Raw genomic sequence first — 21,325 nt, forward strand, 5'->3', positions numbered from 1 at the left:
ATAGCCAGGTGCCTGAAGGGAACCAAAATCTTCATCAATGAAGGTACGCCTCAAAATAAAGGAACTGCTGCCACAACTAATTGAAGAATGAAAAGTATGATCAGGTTGTCGTTCTACGATTTTACACACACACACACACACACACACACACACACACACACACACACACACACACACACACACACACACACACACACACACACACACACACACACACACACACACACACACACACACACACACACACACACACACACGATTTATTCTACTTTGTTAGTGCGTTTCACATAACCTCATGACCAAAAACACACATTGCTCTAATTGTCATTGCCCTCTGAAGTCTTCAGTTGTGTTATGCGGACTGTGTCAATGTGCATTCCAAAGGAAGTTCACTCCTATTGATAAAACTAACACAAATGTATGGTTGTATTGGACATGTGAGACATGCACTTCTATTTTTCTGTTCCATTTCCTGGATGATTCCGACTGTGTATCTCTCTTAGTTGGACAGGATGTCCACCCTGATAACACGGTCTTGAACCCATTAGATATTAATGAAGCGAACGATAAATATAATGATTGTGTTGGATCTAGATTCTAATTTCCTGAGATTTACCAGAGATGAGTCTATCACTTGCGATTACCACAATGTCAAGCAATTTAACAACCTGTATAGTGGTTTATCTAATTTTAACACGGAACCCAAACCGGCTGCACGTGTGTGCCAACGTACATACATTTATTTTGGTTACCTGCTTCTATAAACCAATGAGGAGATGGGAGAGGCAGGACTTGCAGCGCGATCTGCGTCACAAATAGAACTGACTTCTATTTTAGCCCTTGGCAACGCAGACGCTCGTTGGCGCACGCGAGCAGTGTGGGCGCAATAATTGAATAATATAGATTTCTTTATTGTAGTAGGCTAACCTTCACATTAAAGACGGAATATACTGTATGTGTCATGAAATGCAGCTGAAGTAATTTGTAAGTCGCTCTGGATAAGAGCGTCTGCTAAATGACTTAAATGTAAATGTAAATAGCTAACTCTTTCATTGCGTATAGTGTACAATGCCTACAATGCCATCAGAACGTATTAATAACCCTGGACAAATTCCATGTTTTGTTGTTTTACGGCCTGAATTCAAAGTCGATTAAATATGATAGAAAATAACCCATCTACGCACAATACATCCTGACAATGTGGATTTTTTTTTGTTGAAATTTTTGCACATTTATTGACATTTTAATTACAGTAATACCTCATTTACGTAAGTATTCACACCCCTGTGTCAATACGTAGTATTAACCTTTGGAAGCAATTACAGCTTTGAGTCTTTCTTGGTAAGTCTGTAAGAGCTTTGCACACCTGGATTGTACAATATTTGCACATTCTTGGTTGGCTGTTCATCATTGCTAGACAGTCATTTTCAGTTCTTGCCAAATATTTCCAAGCCAATTTAAGTCAAAACTGTAACTAGGCCGCTCAGGAACATTCAGTGTTGTCTTGGTAAGCAGCTCCAGTGTATAATTGGCCTTGTGTTTTAGGTTATTGTCCTGCTGAAAGCTGAATGTGTCTTCCACTGTCTGTTGGAAAGCAGACTGAACCAGGTTTTCCTCCACGATTTTTGCTTGTGCTTAACTCTATTCCGTTACTTTATATTCTAAAAAGTCTTTGCCGATGACAAGTATACCCATAACATTATGCAGCCACCACAATGCTTGAAAATATGAAGACTGGTACTAATTGATGTGTTGTGTTGGATATGCCCCAAACATAACACTTTCAATTCAGGAATCTCTGTTGTTGTTGTGTGCCTTATGTAAACAGGATGCATGTTTTGGAATATTTATATTATGTACAGGCTTCCTTTCACTGTCATTTAGGTTAGTATTGTGGATTAACTACAATGCTGTTGATCGAGGGCCTAGAGAGCTACCCTGTAGTACACCACACTTTACAGTTTTACATTAGATAACCTTGCATTAAAGAGTTCTATTGGATAGATAGCTCTGAATCCACGATATAGCAGAGGTTGAAAAGCCATAAGACACAGTTGAAGTCGGAAGTTTACATACACTTAGGTTGGAGTCATTAAAAGTAGTTTTTCAACCACTCCACAAATGTTGTGTAAACAAACTAGTTTTGGCAAGTCAGTTAGGACATCTACTTTGCGCATGACACAAGTCATTTTTCCAACAATTGTTTATAGACAGATTATTTTCCTTATAATTCACTGTATCACAATTCCAGTGGGTCAGAAATGTACATACACTAAGTTGACTGTGCCTTTAAACAGCTTGGAAAATTCCAGAAAATGATGTCATGGCTTTAGAAGCTTCTGATAGGCTAATTGACATAATTTGAATCAATTGGGGGTGTATTTGTGGATGTAGTTCAAAGCCTACATTCCAACCCAGTGCCTCTTTTCTTGACATCATAGGAAAATCAAATTAAATCAGCCAAGACCTCAGAAAAAGAAATTGACGACCTCCACAAGTCTGGTTCATCCTTGGGAGCAATTTCCAAATGCCTGAAGGTACCACGTTCATCTGTACAAACAATAATACGCAAGTATAAACACCATGGGACCACACAGCGGTCATACCGCTAAGGAAGGAAACGCGTTCTGTCTTTTAGAGATGAATGTACTTTTGTGCGAAAGTGGAAATCAATCCCAGAACAACAGCAAAGGACATTGTGAAGATGCTGGAGGAAACATGTACAAAAGTATCTATATCCACAGTAAAATGAGTCCTATATTGACAAAACTGAAATGCCGCTCAGCAAAGAAGAAGCCACTGCTCCAAAACAACCATGAAAAAGCTAGACTATGGTTTGCAACTGCACATGGGGACAAAGATTGTGCTTTTTGGTGAAATTATGAATGATGAAACAAAAATAGAACGGTTTGGTCATAATGACCATCGTTATGTTTGGAGGAAAAACGGGGAGGCTTGCAAGCCTAAGAACACCATCCCAACCTTGAAGCATGGGGTGGCAGCATCACTTCACAAAATAGATGGCATCATGAGGTAGGAAAAATATGTGGGTATATTGAAGCAACATCTCAAGACATCAGTCAGGAAGTTAAAGCTTGGTTGCAAATGGGTCTTCCAAATGGATAATGACCCCAAGCATACTTCCAAAGTCGTGGTAAAATGGCTTTTAGGACAACAAAGTCAAGGTATTGGAGTGGCTATCACAAGGCCCTGACCTCAATCCCATAGAAAATGTGTGGGCAGAACTGAAAAAGCGTGTGCGAGCAAGGAGGCCTACAAACCTGACTCAGTTTCACCAGGTCTGTCAGGATTTTAAATGTATTTGGCTAAGGTGTATGTAAACTTCCGACTTCAACTGTACATTTTCTCAACAACAGGTTATGGTCAATCATTTCACAGACTGATCTGAAATCTAACAGTACACCTCCCACAATCCATCTTGAATTTCTTTGAGATCATTTCCCTCACTTTGTCCTCAGACTGTCCAGATCCGATGTGGAGATTCTGCATTTCCGTCTGCAACGATGTTGTTCTGCCACGATTGTCCCTCAAAATAATCACATTTCTTTGTCATTATTATCATGCATTCACATACAGAACTGATGTACTCTCTCAATGACTTACAGAATGCTGTCATCTTTCTGTGATCATGTTTAAACTCATTGAGCTGACCCTGGGAGATCTGCAAGCTGTTCTTCAGGCCCTGCATCTGTCTGGTCAGGTCATCTATCAAATCAAATGTATTTATATAGCTCTTCTTACATTAGCTGATATCTCAAAGTGCTGTACAGAAACCTAGCCTAAAACCCCAAACAGCAAGCAATGCAGGTGTAGAAGCACGGTGGCTAGGAGAAACTAGGCCAAAACCTAGGAAGAGACCTATAGAGGAACCAGGCTATGAGCGGTGGCCGGTCTTCTTCTGGCTGTGCCGGGTGGAAATTATAACAGAACATGGCCAAGATGTTCAAATGTTCATAAATGACCAGCATGTTCAAATAATAATAATCATAGTAGTTGTCGAGGGTGCAACAGGTCAGCACCTCAGGAGTAAATGTCAGTTGGCTTTTCAGAGCTGATCATTGAGAGTATCTCTACCGCTCCTGCTGTCTCTAGAGAGTTGAAAACAGCAGGTCTGGTACAGGTAGCATGTCCGGTGAACAGGTCAGTGTTCCATAGCCGCAGGCAGAACAGTTGAAACTGGAGCAGTAGCACGGCCAGGTGGACAGGGGACAGCAAGGAGTCATCATGCCAGGTAGTCCTGAGGCATGGTCCTAGGGCTCAGGACCTTCGAGAGAGAGAAAGAAATAAAGAAATATAGATAGAATTAGAGAGAGCATACTTAGATTCACACAGGACACCGGATAAGACAGGAGAAATACTCCAGATATAACAGACTGACCCTAGCTCCTCAACACATAAACTACTGCAGCATAAATACTGGAGGCTGGGACAGGAGGGTCAGGAGACACTGGGGCCCAACCAATGATACCCCCAGACAGGGTCAAACAGGCAGGATATAACCCCACCCACTTTGCCAAAGCACAGCCCCCACACCACTAGAGGGATATCTCCAACCACCAACTTACCATTCTGAGACAAGGCCGAGTATAGCCCACAAAGATCTCCACCACGGCACAACCCACCAACCCAGACAGGAAGACCACGTCTAGTAAGCCAGTGACTCAGCCCCTGTAATAGGGTTAGAGGCAGAGAATCCCAGTGGGGAGAGGGGAGCCAGCCAGGCAGAGACAGCAAGGGCGGTTCGTTGCTCCAGTGCCTTTCCGTTCACCTTCAGACTCCTGGGCCAGACTACACTCATCATATATTCAATAAAGACTTAAAGGTTGAGACCGAGTTTGCGTCTCTCACATGGGTAGGCAGACCATTCCAGGTCTATAGGAGAAAGCCCTGCCTCCAGCTGTTTGCTTTGAAATTCTCGGGACAATTACGAGGCCTGCATCTTGTGACTGTATCGTACGTGTAGGTACCAAATCAGAAAGATAGTTAGGAGCAAGCCCATATAATGCTTTGTAGGTTTGCAGTAAGACTTTGAAATCAGCCCTTGTGTCACGTCCTGACCTTAGTTCCTTTTTTATGTCTCTATTTTGGTTTGGTCAAGGCGTGTTCTGTGTGTTCTATTTCTATGTGTTTGGCCTGGTATGATTCCCAAACAGAGGCAGCTGTCAATCGTTGTCTCTGATTGAGAATCATACTTAGGTAGCCTGTTCCCACCTGTGTTTGTGGGTAGTTGCTTTCTGTTTTGTGTTTTCACTGTCTTTGTTGATTTTTTGTCATTCAGTGTTCAGTTCATTTAATTAAATTTACTATGAACACTTACTACGCTGCCTGTTGGTCCGATGATTCCTATTCCTCATCATCTGACAAAGAGGAGAGCCATTACACCTTGCCTTAACAGGAAGCCAGTGGAACGAGGCTAGCACTGGAGTAATATGATCACATTTTTTGGTTTTAGTCAAGATTCTAGCAGCCGTATTTAGGACTAACTGAAGTTTATTTAGTGCTTTATCCAGGTAGCCGGAAAGTAGAGCATTACAGTAGTCTGACCAAGAAGTTGCAAAAGCATGGATACATTTTTCTGTGTCATTTTCGGACAGAACATTTCTGATTTTTGCGATGTTACGTAGATGGAAAAATGCTGTCCTTGACACAGTCTTGACATGTTCGTTCCAGAGTAACGCCGAGGTCCTTCACAGTTTTATTTGAGACTGTACAACCATCAAGAGTAATTGTCAAATTCAACAGAAGATCTCTTTGTTTCTTGGGACCTAGAACAAGCATCTCTGTTTTGTCCGAGTCTAAAAGTACAAAAATTGCAGCCATCCACTTCCTTATGTCTGAAACACAGGCTTCCATGGAGGCAATTTTGGGGCTTCACCATGTTTCATCGAAATGTACAGCTTTGTGTCATTTGCATTGCAGTGAAAGTTAACATTATGTTTTCGAATGACATCCCCAAGAGGTAAAATATATAGTGAAAAGAGACAAACTGCTATCTTTCTTACAGAAAAGATCTAAACCAGGCCAGAACTTGTCCGTGTAGACCAATTTCGGGTTTCCAATCTCTCCAAAAGAATGTGGTGATCGATGGTATCAAATGCAACACTAAGGTCTAGGAGCACAAGGACAGTTGCAGAGCCTCGGTCTGACGCCAAGGTAATTTAGCACCTTCACAAGTGCAGTCTCAGTGCTATGATGGGGTCTAAAACCAGACTGAAGCATTTTGTTTACATTGTTTGTCGTCAGGAAGGCAGTGAGTTGCTGCACAACAGCTTTTTCTAAAATTCTTGAGAGGAATGGGAGATTCAAGGTTTGGCTTTTTCAAGAGAGGCTTTATTACTGCCACTTTTATTGAGTTTGGTACACATCTGTCTATGAATTGTGTGGTAGGCTATCCTGGTGGATTCTGCTGTGCGCCAGTGATGTAGTGATTTCCCACTTGCAAGGGTTATGTATCTCTCCCTACAACTAATTGCTCCGTTTGAGGGCCACTCCCCCACAGAAGGAGACTCGAAAACGAGGGGGAGGGCTAAGGGGGTAATAGGATTGAGTCTTACAATAGGCCCTCAAGGCACAGGGGAACAGTTGACCTTCATCTGACCTACAAAACAGACTGGGAATGGACATGGGGCCAAGTCTCCAAGTCATAGCACCCTTTGGGGTCTGTGTCAGACACACAAATATACATGCATGCATTCACGGACACATCCACACAAGTACACACACACGCTACTGATGCACACGTTAATTCGTAACTCACATTCCCCGCGGTTATATTTGTAAGGCGGGCAGGTTTAGGGTCATGAAATATTGTGTGGATGAAGGGCGGGTGGGTGGCTGGCGGGCGGGTTGAATAAAGAAAAAAATGCATTAAATTGTTATGCAGTTCATATCTATAGGCTACATTGAGGCTTTTACCTGGCTTTGGTGTGTAGTGTAAGCATAAGCTTTAGGGTCTAACTGTAGCATGCCAAATACACAGCAATTGCCAAATGCTTTTTGGAACTTGGGCAGATAAAGTTAACGTGTATCCACTCAGGAAAAATGGACAGTGCCAGAGTTTAATTGAATAAGAGAAAAACTGCTAAATGGAGAGTTGAAAGGGGGGGGGCAGAACAGTAGTCTAATGTTTGGGAAAGATTTGGTGAAAGGGATGATACGCTACATGACTGAAGGTATGTGGAAACCTGCTCGTCGAACATCTAAATCCAAAATGACTACTTCTGCTAAATTTTGGAACATCGCCGCAGGGACTTGCTTCCATTCAGCCACAAGCATTAGTGAGGTCGGGCACTGATGTTGGGCGATTAGGCCCGGATCACAGTTGTCATTCCAATTCATCCCAAAGGTGTTGGATGGGGTTGAGGTCAGGGCTCTTAGCAGGGCAGTCAAGTTCTTCCACACCAATCTTGACAAACCATTTCTGTTGGACCTCACTTTGTTCACATTGTCTTGCTGGAACAGGAAAGGGCCTTCCCCAAACTGTTGCCACAAAGTTGGATGCACAGAATCCTCTAGCATGTCATTGTATGCTGTAGCGTTAAAATGTCCCTTCACTGGAACTAAGGTGCTTAGCCCGAACCATGAAAAACGGCCCTAGAACATTTTTCCTCCTCCACAAAACGTTCAAGTTGGCATATGCGTTGGGGCAGGTAGTGTTCTCTTGGCATCCGACAAACTCAGATTTGTCCGTCGGATTGCCAGATGGTGAAGGGTGATTCATCATGCCAGAGAACGTGTTTCCACTGCTACAGAGTCCAATGATGTGGCGAGCTTTACACCACTCGAGCCAACGCTTGGCGCAATTGCGCATGGTGATCTTAGGCTTGTGTGCGTCTGCTCGGCAATGAAGCTCCCGACAAACAGTTGTTGTGCTGACGTTTCTTCCGGAGGCAGTTTGGAACTCGGTAGTGAGTATTGCAACAAAGGACAGTTTTTTTACACGCTTCTTTTGCTCGGCGGTCATGTTCTGTGTGCTTATGTGGCCTACCGCTTCACGGCTGAGCCGTTGTTTCTCCTAGACGTTTCCACTTCACAATAACAGCACTTACAGTTTACCGGGGAAGCTCGAGCAGGGCATTGGGCAACTGGCTAGATGGAAAAGTGGCATCCTATGACAGTGTCATGTTGAAAGTCACTGAGGTCTTCAGTAAGGCCATTCTTCTGCCAATGTTTGTCTACGGCGATTGCATGACTGTGTGCTCGATGTTATATATCTGTCAGCAACGGGTGTGGCTGAAATAGCCAAATTCATTAAGTTGAAGTGATGTCCACATATTTTTGTATATATAGTTTAGCATCAGCTCTGTTATGAGTGATGTTTGTGAGGCTCTATAAAAATGTGAAAGTCACAAGATGGGGACTTCAAAATTGTACGTCAAGGGAGCTGTAGGCCTACTGTTCAGATGAGTTAAATGGAACTGAAATCTGGACACTGACTGTAGGTCTATAACCTCTCACATACCCTAATACATAATATTAACTCCTGCGGAATTAAGCAGCATCTTGAGAATAAATGTGTGGTTAGGGACCGTCTTTTCTTTGCGAGAGAAGCATATATGAAAGGGAAAACAAACTTTACCGAAGCATTCATTTTGTTGAAGCATTCATTCTAGGGCAACAAGTAATGACAGAAGAGAAGCTGCATGTATAAGTTGTCTAACAAAATGTCAGAAATTATAACCAGAAACATAGGATTATCTAAAGGCCTGTCAAGAAATTGCTCTTCCATCGCTGACTGTACAGCGCATTTTCTATATTTGAGGGTTAGGGTCGGGTGCGGGACTCACATTTTCACTTCATCACATGCAGTCGGGCGCATCCCTAACACACACACACACACACACACACACACACACACACACACACACACACACACACACACACACACACACAGAGCTTAGTGATTCATGCTCCAGCTACTCTCCATCTGCCATGGCTCATTCTATAGCAGAAAGTGTGTGTGACATGTCCATGTATCTGTCTGTCCCTGTTGCAGAAACATGTTAAAAATGTCAATGATCTTTCTCATCTCCTCTTTTTCAGGCCTCGATGTCCTGAGGCAATCTCTCGCTCTCTCTCTTGTCTCTTTTTCTCCTACTGTTATCCATTGTATTATACTGTAGGGTGATGGACTGTAATGGAATATCCCTCCCTCCCGCAGGCATTCATGTCTATGTTCCAGATCTTAACCCAGGAGGGTTGGGTGGATGTGATGGACCAAACTCTTGTGGCTGTTGGTCAAATGTGGGCTCCTGTAGTGGCGATCTACTTCATCCTCTACCATCTGTTTGCTACTCTGGTAAGGGCTCCGTCTGCACAGTGTGTAGATCCTAATATATTCCATTAGGCAGGCACTTTTATTCAGTAACATACAGTCAGTGCATACCATAGAATGGATCGATCTAATTGTACATCTGATCCCTGTGGGAATTACACCCACAACCTATAGACCATTTTGAATTTGTATTGGCCTCAGGGCACCATTGTAAATGAGACCCTGGTCTCTAAGGGTTGTTACCTGACGAAGGCTATTGTAATGTTTCACAGTATTTGTGGAGGAAGGAAAGATGGAAGCACAAGAGCAGAATACCATTCTGCTGGCTTGCTTTCTTTTAATGAGTCTCTCTCTCTCCACAGCATCACAAAGGATAAGTCTGACCTTATTCAATGTATTGATAAGGCCTCTTGTCTCTATAGAACCTTAACCTCGTAGTGGAATGTTCTATCATGCCTTTGCTACGGTGGATTGAAAGATTTCTCCACTTGCTCACAATCTCATGGTGTAATATAGTATGTCGAGAGACGTTGTTTGAATATGTAAATAAACATTGATCTGACAAAGGAGTAGACAATCCACACTTGTGGATTCAAACCTAACAGCCATTTACATATATTTTTGTTAATGTGTATTCACATTTTGAAGTATATATATTTTAAACAATATTAGCTTAGTGTTTGAATCAGATGCATTTTTATTGAGCTACACTTCCAAATCCAAGCAAAAGTAATAATGGCCAAAGGCTATGAGACAAGGACAGATTGCATGTGTGCTACATTTTTATTCAGTCTATGATAATGACAAATAATGTTAATACATTTAGGAACCACATGCAATGAAATGGTGCTCGCCCACCATGACTACATGTAAAGTTCTGGGAGATTGGTTGATGTCAGTTGAGTCCCAATCCTCATCAAACCCTCTTGTCTTTTCTGATTGGTTCCCTGAGACTGAGAACCTCCTGGGCAAAGAGCTGATTCCTGTGTCCTCTTCCGGGCGACCCTTGTCACACTGTCCCTGTCCTCATCTAAGCTGGTAACAATACGTGTCATTTTAAAGTCAACCAAGGACACTAGCCTACATAAGAAAAAAAAATGTAAGCACAAACCAAACATGAAATACTAGATTAAAAACTGAGCCAAATATGGAATACCTCTTCAGTTTCATCCAGAATATGCAACTACTGGGATCAAGCTTCCTCATCCACTTACAGGGGACCCATGTTGGCATGATAGGGACAAGGAAACTGTCCTCTGATTCTCTCTTCCTCTTGGAGGACACTCCCTCTTGACTGAAAGCCTCCCGGGCAACCAGAAGTGAATGATTCTGTGACTCTTTTTTGAGACGCTTGGGCTCAGAGGGTGTTCTCCTCTGATCTCCCTCTTGAAGGGTGAGCTCTCTGCCTGGGTGCTGTCTGCTTGAGTCCCTGCTGTTGCTGAATCCATGCTCCTGAACCAGGTTACCCATGTTGGCACCACCACATGGGCACAGCCATTTCCTCTGGTGAGCTTGAGGTTGGAGTTCTGGTGGTTCTCATGGTGCCCCCTCTCCTACCGTACCTGCTTACCCACTACTTAATTTAGCACCACCTGGTGCCCTAACCAAAATACAGGGGGTGGTCCACCCAGGTCTTACCTAGTGTGCCTAGACAGTGAACATACTACGGGTATATGCATGCCCGCGGGCCTCTTGCCTAAGCACTCCCTAGGTGCCTTCCCCTTCCCCCCTGGGAACAAATTAAACAGAATATTAAACAATCCACGTCACAACAAATCTGAGAAGAAAAAAAATTAACTCAGGCCATTAAAGAAGCTCTGACAAAGCAACAAACGCAGAACATACCAAAGCTGCTACCAACAACAACGAACATAGTACATACCAACATGCTATAGCCATCAACCTCCTCTCTCAGCAATGATCTATATCACAATCAATCTCTCCCCTGAACAACAGAACACTGGCTTTTATAGCTTCAGAAGGCATTGGAAATTGGAGACAGCTGCGTCCTGACGAGGGGGTGGGGTCAGGTCTCCAATTAATTGTGGAGTCGACCAATCAGCTGCTGGGGGATTTCAGGAAGACATCTCCTGAAACGCACTCAAATACACAAACTACAACACAGAAACTGGGGAACGTAACACCTTGATCAACTTCAAGTTCCAATAAAAAATCCTGTGAGGGGACATCTTGTGTTCATAGGTTCATGCAACCAAAAACAGGACATTTTAAAGCATTTACAAAACAAAACTTCAAATAGCACCACTCACACCTGTACCAATAATACAGATTTTTTCAATCTAATCCCCCTCTATTTTAAATATGCATTGTGATATTCTTCTCCGAAGAATAAAAAAGACATGGGTTCAAATCCTTGAACAGAGCTTTCAAATACATTTGCTCGCGCTGTGAGTTTGATTGCAATTGAATTTATTGTTGTTTGGAGTGCCAGATCGGCTGGGCTTGCAGTTTTCAGACTTTTCTATTGGTTAATTTCCCTTCACCCTTCTGATGACCAGGTGGCGAATCGCATCTCTGCATGTCTGGCAGACATATCAGTGTGGATGACGGATCACCACCTCAAGCTGAACCTCGGCAAGACGGAGCTGCTCTTCCTCCCGGGGAAGGACTGCCCGTTCCATGATCTCGCCATCACAGTTGACAACTCCATTGTGTCCTCCTCCCAGAGCGCTAAGAACCTTGGCGTGATCCTGGACAACACCCTGTCGTTCTCAACTAACATCAAGGCGGTGGCCCGTTCCTGTAGGTTCATGCTCTACAACATCCGCAGAGTACGACACTGCCTCACACAGGAAGAGGTCCTAATCCAGGCACTTGTCATCTCCCGTCTGGATTACTGCAACTCACTGTTGGCTGGGCTCCCTGCCTGTGCCATTAAACCCCTACAACTCATCCAGAACGCCGCAGCCCGTCTGGTGTTCAACCTTCCCAAGTTCTCTCACGTCACCCCGCTCCTCCGCTCTCTCCACTGGCTTCCAGTTGAAGCTCGCATCCGCTACAAGACCATGGTGCTTGCCTACGGAGCTGTGAGGGGAACGGCACCTCAGTACCTCCAGGCTCTGATCAGGCCCTACACCCATACAAGGGCACTGCGTTCATCCACCTCTGGCCTGCTCGCCTCCCTACCACTGAGGAAGTACAGTTCCCGCTCAGCCCAGTCAAAACTGTTCGCTGCTCTGGCTCCCCAATGGTGGAACACACTCCCTCACGACGCCAGGACAGCGGAGTCAATCACCACCTTCCGGAGACACCTGAAACCCCACCTCTTTAAGGAATACCTAGGATAGGATAAAGTAATCCTTCTCACCCCCCTTAAAAGATTTAGATGCACTATTGTAAAGTGGCTGTTCCACTGGATGTCATAAGGTGAATGCACCAATTTGTAAGTCGCTCTGGATAAGAGCGTCTGCTAAATGACTTAAATGTAAATGTTAAATGTAAATGTTAATTTAGCTAGGCAAGGTCAAACGGGCACAAATAACATATTTGATAAGATTTTTCAAGTGTTTGAATCTCAGATCTGGAATAAGGTGTTAGAGATCTCATTCCCCGGCATTGTGAGACCATCCTGTAAACAGTTCATCCGTCAAGGACTTGGATGATGAGGAGGAGTATCATTGATAGAATTTGTCATATCCAAAATAGCATCCATAAAGCTTGCCCCTGCATTCAATTTCCAACTAGACATTTAGTATTTGGTAGCGGCTACTCTTCCTGATGTCTAAACAGTAAACAACACAACAAATAGTATACATAAATACACATGCATAGCACTACATTGACATCACAAGTTAGCTGTTCAGCAGATGCAGCCATCCAGAGCGACCCACAGTTTGTGCAGTATCCCAACCAAGTTTCACATGCATAATGCAAGACATGATACAATGTAAAATGCAGTACAAAACACATACAAATGTCTCTTTACATTTCAAAATGATAACATTCATGAAGATTGATATGTGTTTGAAGAGTGGAATGTTAGTTTGTCTTATGTGTGGAATGTTGATACATTTGACCCTCATAGACAAAAAGGTAGAAATATATAATAGAGGCAATTTAGGAGATGCTTTTATCCAAACCAACTTTGTATGGAATCAAAAACCATCACCCATGGTCAACCATGTTCTACCAAATGAGCCACAAAGCAACATTCTTGTGAGCAGTATAACTCTTTCTGTAGTAGTAGCATGAGCGACTATTTAATGAGTCCTTGTCTGTAGATGTGGATGATTGACATAAAATACAATATGAGATGTTGAGATATGATTCAAATTAAAACTGCCTTATTGGTTAAGGGCTTGTAAGGAAGCGTTTCACTGTAACGTCTACTCTTGTATTCGGTATGTGACAAATACAATTTAATTTGAGTTGAAATTATGTAACTATGTCCAAACAAATTGCCTCTCCCAATGACATTTATATAATCAGTCAGTCAATCTGTTTCCAGATCAGAAAATGTTAACTCCAATTGTCAATTATGACTGCAGTTTTGACTTCATCAAACCATAAAAGCACCTACAGTGCATTTCAATAAATGGACACTGAGATGTGTCATAAGGGTGGACAAAATGATCCACAACCACCCAGTATGACTCCAATCAGCAGCTGTGTTGATTGCAGACCTGGGTTCATAGGATTTACATTTTTGGGACTGTTCCATTGGTTTCATTTAGCTAGGTAAGCTTAATCAAGTGCAACTAAAGTATGCTAAACCAAAACAAAATGCTGTTTGAACCTAGATGTGGTTGATTATGACACTCGGCTTTTGACTGCTAATCAGAGTTGAAGGACTTGAGCGTTGACATTTGAACATTGGGCCTGTGATAGTGGAAGATATGAGATAACAAACCGCGGACCGCTTCGGGGGTGACTCAGACACAGCCAGACACAGAGGATGTTTTGAGGAAAGAACACAGCACTAATACGAATAAGGAGCTTATTTCATTTTCATTTTCAGAAAAAGCATCTGGCGATGCCATGACACTAACCTCCTAAAAAAATAGCAGTAGTTTGGTGGTTAATTTTCAGCATCACGGAACATTTCAGATCATTTGAAAATAAGTATTCTCATAAATCCCTTGTGGTTGTGTTGCAGATTCTGCTCAGTCTTTTCGTGGCTGTCATCCTTGATAATCTAGAGTTGGATGAAGACTTGAAGAAACTCAAACAAGTAAGTTCCGGGTTTCTTTTTAGGTTAGTGACATGTTGTTCAGACTTTTTCCCCGTGTCTAATTGAATCTGGTATTACAATAATAGTTCACCCCAATGTGTATCAAACATTTTCATGCCTAAGAAGAAGTGATACTGGATTCTAGAGTCAAGCTGAATCTATACTGAATCTATACAGTTGCCAGACAGTTGCCAGACAGAATCCATACAGAGTATTTCCAATTCATTTAGTATTGACACCTGCACATTCTCAATATTGTGAATCAATGGTGCTCAAGCCTTGATCCTTGAATCCTTAGTATCCATCCGGAAACTAAAGCTGGTCTACAGTCCTCCCACTCTCAACATTCCCTACATATGGATCGCCTTTGACTTTATGAACTTTGGAATGGCCCCTGTGTGGTTTAAGCTCCTGTAACCACTGTTGGTCAACATAAGTGTTGGTTCTATTCATTGTTGACCCACACACACGTTCCATTAATCTGGACTGACCACAGCACTGTACATAACCAGACCTGCTGGACATGTGCCAAAACAGAAGAGCAACAGACAAGATTATTATTATATTCAGTTTTTACTTAACCTTTGCAGTTGTGATTTCCTGTGTGTCTCCTGTGTTTAGTATCACATGACATCACCACTAGTCGAGCGTGAACATATGCCACTGATGTGTATACACCTTTCAGTGTGTGCTCACTTTTTTTTTTTTACCACTACATAATTGACATTCTCACATTTGAGAGGAGTCCCCTTCTAGCTAAAATATCAATATGTCACACGGTACATCACATGGTCATTGTTTCATTACTTTGATTGTTGTTGCATGGTAATAATTACTATCATGTCAGGCTTCCACAGTGACGTATAACATCTATGGTGGAATATACTGAGATGGAATAGCCTCAGATATTGTCACAATATGTGGGCCAACTTACTAACTGATCTCTCATTTCTCACTCACTGATCTAACTGATCTCTCATTTGTCCACCTTTGTGTGGCTGTTGTGTTCCATCATGACTCATTGGGCAATTAGCATGAAAAAGCAGTGCTGGTGACACACACATACACACACACGCCGACAAACACACACAAACAGGGGGACAGGGGCACTCATCAGAGCTTGGTTGGTGAACTTTAACAAGGTGTCTCCTGCATCATCTGCAAATGCAGCGCTCCACCAGACGAGTATTCACGGAAATGACTTTTCAATGTGGTTAGATTTAGCGTCGAGCATTAGTGAGGTTGGGCACTGATGTTGGGCGATTAGGCCTGGCTTGCAGTCGGCGTTCCAATTCATCCCAAAGGTGTTCGATGGGGTTGAGGTAAGGGATCTGTGACAGCCAGTAAATTTCTTCCCACACTGATCTCGACAAACCATTTCTATATGGACCTTGCTTTGTGCACAGGTGCATTGTCATGCTGAAACAGGAAAGGTCCTACCCCAAACTGTTACCATAATGTTGGAAGCACAGAATCCTCTAGCATGTCATTGTACGCTGTAGCGTTAAGGTTTCCCTTCACTGGAACTAAGGGCCTAGCCCTAACCATGAAAAACAGCTGCAGCCATTATTCCTCCTCCTCCCCCGCCAAAGCCAGATTTGTCTGTCGAACTGCCAGATGGTGAAGCGGGATTCATCACTCCAGAGAACGCGTTTCCACTGCTCCAGAGTCCAATGGCGGCGAGCTTTACACCACTCCAGCCGACGTTTGCCATTGCGCGTGGGGATCTTAGGCTTGTGTGCAGCTGCTCGGCCATGGAAACCCATTTCATGAAGGTCCTGACGAACAGTTATTGTGCTGACGTTGCTTCCAGAGTCCATTTAGAAGGCGGTAGTGAGTGTTGCAACCCAGGACAGACGTGCTATGCACTCGGCGGTCACGTTCTGTAAGCTTGTGTGGCCTACCACTTCGTGGCTGAACCGTTCTTGCTCCTAGACGATTCCACTTCACAATAACAGCACTTACTGTTGACCAGGGCAGCTCTTGCAGGGCAGATTTGATGGTGCTACGTTGAAAGTGACTGAGCTCTTCAGTAAGGCCATTCTACTGCCAATGTTTGTCTATTGAGATTGCATAGCTGTGTGCTCGATTGTATACACCTGTCAGCAACGGATGTGACTTAAATAGCCGAATCCACACATTTGACGGTGTGTTCTCATACTTTTGTGTATACAGTGCATTTGGAAAGTACTTCCCCTTTTCCACATATTGTTACGTTACAGCCTTATTCTAAAGGGGATTAAATACATGGTTTCCCTTATCAAACTACACACAATACTCCATAATGACAAAGTGAAAACAGGCTGTAATGTATTAAAAGCAAAAAACTGAAATACCTTATTTACTTAAGTATTCACACCCTTTGCTAGGAGACTCAAAATTGAGCTCCGGTGCATCCTATTTCCATTGATCATCCATGATATGTTTCTACAACTTGATTGGAGTCTACCTGTGGTAAATGTAATTGATTGAAAATTATTTGGAAAGGCACACACCTGTCTATATAAGGTTTCACAGTTGACAGAGCATGTCAGAACAAAAACCATGCCATGAGGTCGAAGGAATTGTCCATAGTTCTCCGCGACAGCATTGAAGGTCCCCAAGAAAACATTGGGCTCCATCATTCTTAAATGGAAGAAGTTTAGAACCACAGTACTCTTCTTAGAGCTGGACACCTAGCGAAACTGAGCAATTGGGGGAGAAGGGCCTTGGTCAGGGAGCTGACCAAGAACCCACTGGTCACTCTGACAGTGCTCCAGAGTTCCTCTGTGGAGATGGGAGAACCTTCCAAAAGGACAACCATCTTTTCAGCACTCCACCAATCAGGCCTTTATGGTAGAGTAGCCATAAAGTAAAAGGCACACTTGGTGCCTTCTGGAGCAACCTAAAGTACTCTCAGACCATGAGAAACAAGATTATCTGGTCTGATGTAACCAATATTGACCTTTTTGGCCTGAATGCCAAGTGTCACGTCTTGAGGAAACCTGGCACCATCCCTACGGTGATGCATGGTGGAGGCAGCATCATGCTGTGGGGAAGTGTTCTAGCGGAAGGAACCGGTCAGAATCGAGGCAAAGATGATCGGAGCAAAGTACAGAGAGATCCTTGATGAAAGGTTGATCTTCCAACAGGACAACAACCCTAAGCACACAGCCAAGACAACGCAGGAGTGGCTTCGGGACACGACTCTGAATGTCCTTGAGTGGCCCGGCCAGAACATCTCTGGAGAGACCTGAAAATAGCAGTACAGCGACGCTCCCAATCCAACCTTACAAAGAGAGAGGATCTGCAGAGAAGAATGGGAGAAACTCCCCTAATACAGCAGTGCGAAGCTTGTAGCGTCAAACCCAAGAAGACTCGAGGCTGTAATCGCTGTCAAGGTGCTTCAACAAAGTACTGAGTAAAGGGTCTGAATACTTATGTAAATGTTGCTGTTTTTAATTTTTAATTAATGCACCAAATTTTTTTTAAACTGTTTTTGCTCTGTCATTATGGGGTATTATGTGTAGACTGATGAGGGAATAAAAAAAAAATCAATTTTAGAATAAGGCTGTACCTTAACAAAATGTGGAAAAAGTCAAGGCGTCTGAATACTTTTTGAATGCACTGTATAGTGTATTTGTGCATCTACTTTCACTTTTTTCAACTTTCACACTCATCATTATTTACGATTCATTCATGATTATCTGTGATTATCTGTAATCATTGTATCATCCACATTAATGTAAAACTGTTTCGAAACATGTACACACAGAAGTTAATTTGTCCGAATACTTTTGGTCCCCTAAAATGGAAAGACTATTAACAAAAAGTGCTGTAATTTCTAAACATTTCACTTGATATGGATAAATACCCTCACATTAAAGCTGACAGTCTGCACTTTACCCTCATCGTCATATTATTTCAAATCCAATGTGCTGGAGTAAAGAGCCAAAATATCAAATCATCTGTTACTGTCCTAATACTTTTGTTGCTCACTGTATATTTCACTGTTCATTTCATGTGTATGTTTTTGGTGGAGAGCAGCATTTGAATGGATAAATGTGATGTCATGTGTGTTCTTTTCCACTGTGATGCTACCACATCTCAACCAGAAATGTTTCGGATAGACTTTTGGGTATTTCCTTAAACCAATGTCAATCAAATGATCAATCGATCGATCAAACCAATCAATCGAACAAACTATGATTTAAGTGTATATTTATTTTGTTAGAACTGAAAACTTTTTTTTTAACTGAAAAGCCAGTCAAAACTGACAAGCCATATATCAATGATACTTTCCTGGGGAACCTTGACACACAAAGCTCATGCATGCATGATCTTCCCTGGGACATTGTTAATCCTTTCCTTTTCACAGTCTGCCGCGCCCGTAGACAATTGCCATGCTCAAATTAATTGGAAATAATGGAAAAACAAATTGAAGGTGAATAATCTATTCAAAATGTGTATTCATGCAAATCTTTGAACTCAGTATAGGTATTAGAGTTTTTGGATTCAAACTGCCTCTGCAGATATTGGAAAGTGGAGGCAATCACAGGCAGCTTTTGATCTAAGCAGAAGGTCGAAACTTTGATGGAATGATGTTCACAGTTCACGTTGTTCATAATGTCATAGGCGTTTCCATGTGTGTGTGTGTGTGTGTGTGTGTGTGTGTGTGTGTGTTTCCCAGTGTGTCTGTGTTTCTCAGAAATGTTAACAGCAAAAACATTCAAACATGCGATTGTATTTCAATTCCATCTATAAAAGCTGCATATGTACAGTTGGTTGTGTGAGTGTGGAAATGTATCATTTGTTCATGTGGTACAGAGTTCATGTTAACAACGGTAGATTGAGAACATTATTACATTGACATTTCCATCCAAGAGCCTTGATATATTGCTCAGTAAGGACTCATGTATAGGAGTCTCTCTTTGAAATATGCCTACCTGTCTTTAGCTGTCTCTTTATGATGTCCTGTAGTTAGAAACATAGTGAGTTAAGTCATGATACTTAAATAATTCAAGCAAGTCCTGATACGCAAATGATTTAAGCGAGTCACGATACACTATATATACAAAAGTACCTTCAGATTATTATATTTGTCTATTTCATCCCGTTGCTGACAGTATAACATCGAGCACACAGCCATGCAAACTCCATGACCAAACATTGGCAGTAGAATGGCCTTACTGAAGAGCTCAGTGACTTTTAATTTAACCTTTCTAACAAGGTTGTCAACATGTCGACCCTGCTAGAGCTGCCCCAGTCCACTGTACGTGCTGTTATTATGAAGTGGGAACGTCTATGAGCAACAACGGCTCAGCTGCGAAGTGGTAGGCCCCACAAGCTTACAGAGCGGGACCAAGTTCTAAAGCAGGAGCACACAAGCCTAAGATTACCATCAAGCGTCGGCTGGAGGGGTGTAAGGCTTGCTGCCATTGGACCCTGCATCAGTGGAAATGCAAATGCAGGGTGCCAACTGTAACGTTTGGTTGAGGAGGAATAATGGTCTGGGGCTGTTTTTCATGTTTCGGGCCCCTTAGCTCCAATGAAGGGAAACGCTACAGCATACAATGACGTTCTAGACAATGCTGTCCTTCAGTTTAGGGAAGGTCCTTTCCTGTTTCAGCATGACAATGCCACCATGCATACAGCAAGGTCCATACAGAAATTGTTTGTCGAGATCGGTGTCGAAGAACTTGACTGGCCTGCACAGAGCCTTGACCTCATCCCCATCCAACACCTTTGGGATGAATTGGAACGCTGACTGTGGGCCTAATCCCCCATCAGTGCCCGACCTTACTAATCCTTACTAATGCTGTTGTGGCTGAATGGGAAGCAAGTCCCTGCGGCAATGTTCCAACATCTAGTTGAAAGCCTTCCCAGACGAGTGGAGGCTGTTACAGCAGCAAAGGAAGGACCAACTCCATATTATATGCCACACATGTGGTGGATGGATTATCTTGGCAAATGAGAAATGATCACTAACAAGACTGTAAACAAATTTGTACACGACATTTTAGAGATCATTTTTTTGAATGCGTATGGAACATTTCTGTGATATTTTATTTCAACTCATTAAACATGGGACCAACACTTTACAAGTTGCGGTTATAATTTTGTTCAGTTTAAAAAATATATATATATATATTATTTTACCCCTTTTTCTCCACAATTTTGTTGTATCGAATTGGTAGTTACAGTCCTGTCTAGAGGTCGACCGATTATGATTTTTCAACGGCGATACCGATTATTGAAATACCCCCCCAAAAAAAACAGATGCCGATTAATCGGCCAATTTTTATATACAGTTGAAGTCGGAAAGTTTACATACATTTAAACTCAGTTTTTCACAATTCCTGATATTTAATCAGAGTAAAACAATCCCTGTTTTAGGTCAGTTAGGATCACCACTTTATTTTAAGCATGTGAAATGTCAGAATAATAGTAGACAGAATGATTTATTTCAGCTTTTATTTCTTTCATCACATTCCCAGTGGGTCAGACGTTTACATACACTCAATTGGTATTTGGTAGCGTTGCTTGCTTGGGTCAAATGTTTTGGATAGCCTTCCACAAGCTTCCCACAATAGGTTTGGTGAATTTTGGCCCATTCCTACTGACAGCGCTGGTGTAAAAGAGTCCAGTTTGTAGGCCTCCTTTTTCAGTTCTGCCTACAAATGTTCAATAGGATTGAGGTCAGGGCTTTGTGATGGCCACTGCAATACCTTGACTTTGTTGTCCTTTATGAGGTATTGGCTGATTTCTTTTGATTTTTCCATGATGTCAAGCAAAGAGGCACTGCATTTGAAGGTAGTCCTTGAAATACATCCACAGGTACAACTCCAATTGACTCAAAT

The 21,325-nt window shown here is 42.5% G+C and overlaps 1 protein-coding gene across 5 annotated transcripts in view; it reads left to right on the top strand.

Moving 5' to 3' along the window:
* Nucleotides 1-21,325, top strand: part of nalcn (sodium leak channel, non-selective) — a 267,054-nt gene that overhangs the window by 142,509 nt on the left and 103,220 nt on the right. For all 5 annotated transcript variants that reach the window (XR_008139651.1, XM_052521864.1, XM_052521866.1 and 2 more), the window contains 2 exons: nucleotides 9,182-9,319; nucleotides 14,412-14,486. Coding sequence is in view for 4 of the 5 variants with exons in the window: in XM_052521864.1 (XP_052377824.1) it covers nucleotides 9,182-9,319; nucleotides 14,412-14,486 (213 nt within the window). In the remaining variant the exon portion in view is untranslated. The remainder of the gene's footprint in view (nucleotides 1-9,181; nucleotides 9,320-14,411; nucleotides 14,487-21,325) is intronic.

Source organism: Oncorhynchus keta, chromosome 7 (genome assembly GCF_023373465.1).
Source record: "Oncorhynchus keta strain PuntledgeMale-10-30-2019 chromosome 7, Oket_V2, whole genome shotgun sequence".
NCBI classification, from domain to species: domain Eukaryota; kingdom Metazoa; phylum Chordata; class Actinopteri; order Salmoniformes; family Salmonidae; genus Oncorhynchus; species Oncorhynchus keta.